A 5676-nucleotide genomic window follows, 5' to 3' on the forward strand; every position below is an offset into this window, starting at 1 on the left:
CTTCTTCTTCTTCTTCTTCTTCTTCTTCTTCTTCTTTTTTTTCTTCTTCTTCTTCTTCTTCTTTTTCTTCTTCTTCTTTCTTGTCGTTCTTGAAGCGCTTCATGCTGTAATTGTTTTTGCTGTTTATGCTTCAGCTGCCTCGATAGCTGGCTCTTTTTTTTTTCGAGTCGCAGATGTTTTACTACTTGAATGTAGCTGATTAGATTTGAATTAAGAGGGTCTTTTGTCTTGTGGTGCATGGGGCTGACGTCAACAAAGTCTTTTATTTTTTAGGTATAAATCATTTCCCTCGGTCTAACGCCACTGTAAATGCTGCTTATGTAAGTCTGCTTCGGTCTTTCTCATCTTTTTTTTTTTAAAAGTAACCTTTCCACTTTTCTGTGAAGTCGCTTTTTGAAAAGCTCTCTGGCATTTTCAAAAAAGTCTTCAATACTCAAACTGCTTTTTTAGATCATCCCCCCCCCCAACCCTATTTTTTTATTATTATAATTTTTTCCCTTCATTATACTTCATATGCAATTACTTGAAATTAGTGGACTGTGTGTACCAGTTTCTGTTGATCCTCATATTTTGGTTAAGGTGGTGGTCGTACTAATGGAGAATGGTTATAGTAGTGTTAGTGAGGGAGTGGGTTTTAACTACCTACTCGTTTTTTGAAGCCAGGTCTTTTACTTGCTGTTGCAGTTTTGCGTTATCGTCCTTTGCCGTCTGAGAGGGAAAAAAACCGCAACAGTGGGGTATTACTTTTGACATCAATCTAAGACTGCCAACATGGAAGAAAGAGGTTGGGGGGGGGGGTGTTCAGGAACAGCATCAATACACACAAAAAAAGTGCGTGTGAAGGAATGTGACTAAATATGGTATTGCAAAAGGTAAATGAGATATCACATTATATACTTTAGTTTGTGGTAAGAGTTTTTACGGCACATGCAACACAACTAGGTCATGCAAGAGCTGATAAATTAAATGGTTTCGTGCCTCATTATATGAACATTTCACCTTTGCAAATACGAAGTACCATTATTCCTAAAGGAAACACGAGCACTTACATTTGTCTGGGAAATAGAGAACTAAACAGTTGGGACTGGAAGGTGAAAAGAGTGGGGGGTCCTTTACCGTTAGCTCCCGTTTGAAGTCATCCAGATGTCGGTTAGCCAGCTTTAGTTTGGCTTCCAGTTCTTTTTGTTCGCTCTTCTCTTTTATTAATTTCTTTTCCAGACTTTGAATGTGAACGTCCAGAGCGTGCTTCGTTTTCTGGAAGTACAAATGGACGCCCATGCAAATAAAGTGCAAGGACACGTAATGTCATGTAAAGATTTGAAATTAGATAAGAGTGTGCGTGCACGCGAGTGCGCATGTGAGTATGAGTGTGTATGTGTGTTGTGTGTGCATGTGTGTCTATATGTGTGCGTGAAAGAGTGGGGGAGGGGGGTCGTGTATGAGTACCGAGAAAGTGTGTACCGTGTGTGTTTGCGCGCACGCGCGTGTGTGTGTATGTGTGTGTGTGTATGTGTGTGTGTGTGAGTGTGTGTGTGTGTGTGTCTGTGTTTGTGTTTGTGTGTTTGTATGTTTGTGCGTGTGTGCGCGTGTGTTAATGTGTATGTGTGAGTGTGTATAGAAAAGAGAGGGGATGTGGTGGGTGTGCGTGAATGTGTGTGTGTGTGGGGATGGGGAGGGGTGGAGTGTGTGTATGGGGGGGGTGTTCATGCATGTGTATGTGTGTTTGTTTGCATGTTTATATCGTACGCGTGTGTGTGGGAGACAACAACAACAACAGTAACAGTAACAACAACAACAACAACAACAACAACAACAACAACAACAACGCTAGAAACAATAATATCACTACACCTACCATCAAAGCCCCTTCTTGTGCGATGCTGCAGGTCAGAGCAGCTTTTGTTTCCTGTCGCTTTGATTCCAAAATCTTTTGCTGTTTGGTGCATTCTTCGTTTGCTTTCAACAGCGTCTGTTTCGCGCTGACTGCCATGTCTAGTTTTTTGCTCAGTCTCTGAACTTCCAGCCCGGTCATTTCCATTATTTCGGCTTTCTGTGGAACCAGGTCAGGAACTCATTCTCTGAACACAACTAAGCTGTTTGACTCGATTACTTTTTGCAGAGAAAATAAATGTTACGTTTTAGTTTTAGAACGAGTTTTACGGCACTTCCAACACAATTAAGCAATAAGTGCCGAGGTGTTGCAAAAGAGTAACATACATCAGACTAATCAAATTTGAGGACTAATCAAACTCTACAAGGCCTTATAAGAACAAATGAAAAGGAATACAGGGACGCTGTAAATGTATTTACAAATTGGTGTGATAACAACTTCCGTCCACTAAATGTAAAAAGACAAAGGAATTAATCATGTACTTTCGAGTAAAACAAGACCAGTTGCAACCCCTAATTTATTAAAGAAGAGGAGGTGGAATTGGTAAGCTCTTACAAATATCTTGGCATAACAACTGATAACAAACTTGACTTTCATCCCCACGCTGCTCTTGTGCATAAAAAAAGTAAATTCAAAGAAGGTTCCTTTTAAGGAAATTAAAAAGTTTCCGAGTCGATAATAAGATTATGTCCCCTTTTATACCATTATAATATTATGATTGAAAGCATGCTGTTTCATGTATTTTGAATTTGCTGCTGGGCTGGGAATTGTATGGTGAAAGATAGAGAAAATTTTGACAGAACCATTAAGAAAGCCAGCAAGATCTCTGGATATGATTTTACTAGAATTGATTAAATGTATAACACCACTCGTATAAAAAAAAAGATAAAAAGCATAATAAACTACCCATCACACCCCCTTTCCTCGCAAATTGTCAGATCACACAGCGGCATATATGTACATCTAAAAAGAAAGAAAGAAAGAAAGATATAGCAGAAGTTTTTTTTACCATCTAACCTAAGCCTATTGTCAGAATAAACATAGATGTGTATTGTTCTTTAGAGTATGTATCTGTATAACTCCAAAGGTCTTTTAATTAAATTCCTGCATGGGGTTGAATGATGCATCTAATGTGATATATGTACATTATGTCAGCTTTACTTCTCTTTTCATATTGAATGAGAGTAATATATAATTTCAATTGTTATGTATACCTGCATGTGTTTTTACGGTACTGTACAGCGAAGAAAAATTTCCCTTTGGGATAATCAAGTATTATCTTATCTTATCTTACAAAGAAAAGAAGGAGAAGAGAAAAGCGTGATAGATGTTTGATAGGAAAGAAGGAGCAAACCAAACCTGAGCACCTGCCGACCACTGATAGAAAAAAAAGTTTACGAAAGGGACCTTTCTATTCATGCTAAGTAAAAATTAAAGGCTTTTTTTCTCACCTTATCGATATAAAATAATTATGGTAATTAATTTTAATAAAGCGCTTTAAGAGGGGGGGGGGGGGCTACAACCCCAAAGTTCCGATTCGGCTCAAAATTATGAAATTTGAGTCGTAGGCATTTTTAGATTCGTCAGAGGGGGCTCTCGTGGCCTAGAGGTTAAGGTGTTGGCCTCTCATTCAAAAGTCCCGGGTTCGAATCCGGGTAGCGACCGAAAAATCTTCTTCTCTAAAATTTTCTCCTTTCACCTCCTTTCCTGCTCTCTAGCAATGTTCTGTTGTTTGCTTTCAATTCCATTTTCTGCCCCCACCCCTTCACCTCCTTTGCCCCCTCCTCTGGGCTCCTGACTCTTTCTGCAGCCTTTCTACTGCTACTCCTTGGCTCCTCCTTACTGCTGTCTTTCTGATCCTCTGGTAGGAAAGATCTACACCTAGCCTTCTTGGACAAGAGCGAAAAATCTCGGTGGGCCCGTGTACAAGTTGCGCACGTTAAAGATCCCTTGGTGGTCAAAAATCGATAAGAGTAGGCTTCGGCCGCCACCCGGGCAAAATTCCAAATTTCCTACCAACTGAAAATGTTAGGTGTGTCCCGCGCGCTCATATGACCTTATGCAGTTGCGAGCGCCGTAAAACACTTTACAAAAACAAAACAAAACAAAAAAGTTTCGTCAGTTTATCCAACAACTATTTCATTGCGTAAGAACCCCAAAAGCCTATTTCTTCCCATACCTGGCATGTTTGTCCACACCATTTCCTAATAAAGTCAATATTTTATTTTTCTTTATCGGCCCTCTTCTCCAAACGCGATTTTTCTCTATACTTTTTTAATAACTCCACCATTTTTCATCCAATCTTCATGAAATTTTCACAGAATGAAGAGAAGATATAGTAATAAAAATGTACCCGTTGAATTTTTCATATATGGAATAGCTTTTTGTTGGGGTGTCTGGAGTGTGGATTGTCTCGGTTTTGTTTTTTTTGTTGTTGTTGTTTGTTTGTTTTGTTTTGGGGTTTTGTTTGTTTGTTTTTTTGCAAACTTGAATAGATCTACTACCTTAGGAAAAAAATTAATAAAAAATTTTCTAATTTGTTTAGGAAAAAAATCTACAAACAAATTTTTAGATCTAATGTGTGCTAACATGCATGCAAAAAAAAACAATCAATTTCTTTGAACAATGAGTGTGAAATTCATTACGTAAGACATGTTAACAAAATCCAATATGGCCGCTGTATCTATGAAAACGAAACTTTTCTCTCAAATTTGATTGCGGATTTTAAGACTCCTTACTATGTTTATCATATGTGTATAATTTTGTCAAATTTGGCCAACTAATAAGCGAGATAGCCTTCAGGTGTAAACCCCCCCCCCCCCCTTAAGATTAAAAAATCCTTCACGTGGTTAGGACAAAATATCAATTTTCCATTTTTCATCGTTGGTGTTGTGAAGACTAACAGGAACACTAAAATGTTGTATTTATAACATGGCTTACACTTTAGAGTAAAAATGTAGAAACTCAAAAGGATTGACTTAATACACTCAAAAAGTGCTATCTTATTTTAACCAAACACAGTGTCGGGGCACATTTCCAACCGTCATACACATAACAGAAACACCAACTGCATAATTCGTCATATTGATGCATGTTATTCCCCTGCCTTTTTAAATTTTAGATGAAGAAATCAGAATTGAAAAATATGTTTGAATATTGAATAATGAAGATAGGCTACTTTCTTCAAAGCTTAAAAAATCTTCAAGCGCTGTAAAATGACAAAAATGCGCGTCCTCAAAGAATTAATGAGCTATTTGGGGGTGGAGGAGATTCTTTACTTCTTTTAACTGTGCTTTTCCCCTCCCGAAAGAGGAGATAACAGGCGACTACACAGTAATAATTTATGTATACAACGCGCGCGGATCATTTCAGTTATTTTTAAAAACTCACCTCTTCCTGTATTTTTTTCAAATCGTGCTCACTCTTCGTCTTGCACTGTACCGTCACCTCCTTTAACTGTTTCGTCAGGCTCTCGACCTTGTTTTCTAAAGTCATTTTGACGGTTTCCTGTTGTTCCATATCGCCCCTGAATGATTGCAGTATGTTCAATTCAAGTCTGTTCATACAGAACTATCCTTATACTGTAAATTTATGCAATACACTTACAACTGCATGCAAGGATTTTTGACCAAAGTGAAGAAGGAAAAAACACAAGACGATGCAAAATAAACACAGGCAAACTCAGGGAAGAAGAAAATATTGAGATTGTCTACGGGAGAACAAAAATGTAAACGAGGTGAACATAATCACGTTAAGTAACACGCACACACATACAAACACACACC

The 5676-nt window shown here is 38.1% G+C and overlaps 1 protein-coding gene across 1 annotated transcript in view; it reads right to left on the minus strand.

The window, feature by feature from the left end:
* The window catches only part of LOC101857115 (cilia- and flagella-associated protein 58), a gene marked incomplete at its 5' end in the record, with an annotated part of 35134 nt that overhangs the window by 22688 nt on the left and 6770 nt on the right, over window positions 1-5676 (minus strand). Inside the window, 4 exon segments of the mRNA XM_005098508.3 lie at window positions 647-708; window positions 1117-1254; window positions 1856-2050; window positions 5282-5417. Of these exon segments, the coding sequence (XP_005098565.2) occupies window positions 647-708; window positions 1117-1254; window positions 1856-2050; window positions 5282-5417 (531 nt within the window).

This window comes from Aplysia californica, unplaced genomic scaffold, assembly GCF_000002075.1.
Source record: "Aplysia californica isolate F4 #8 unplaced genomic scaffold, AplCal3.0 scaffold00185, whole genome shotgun sequence".
Taxonomy (NCBI): Eukaryota; Metazoa; Mollusca; class Gastropoda; order Aplysiida; family Aplysiidae; genus Aplysia; species Aplysia californica.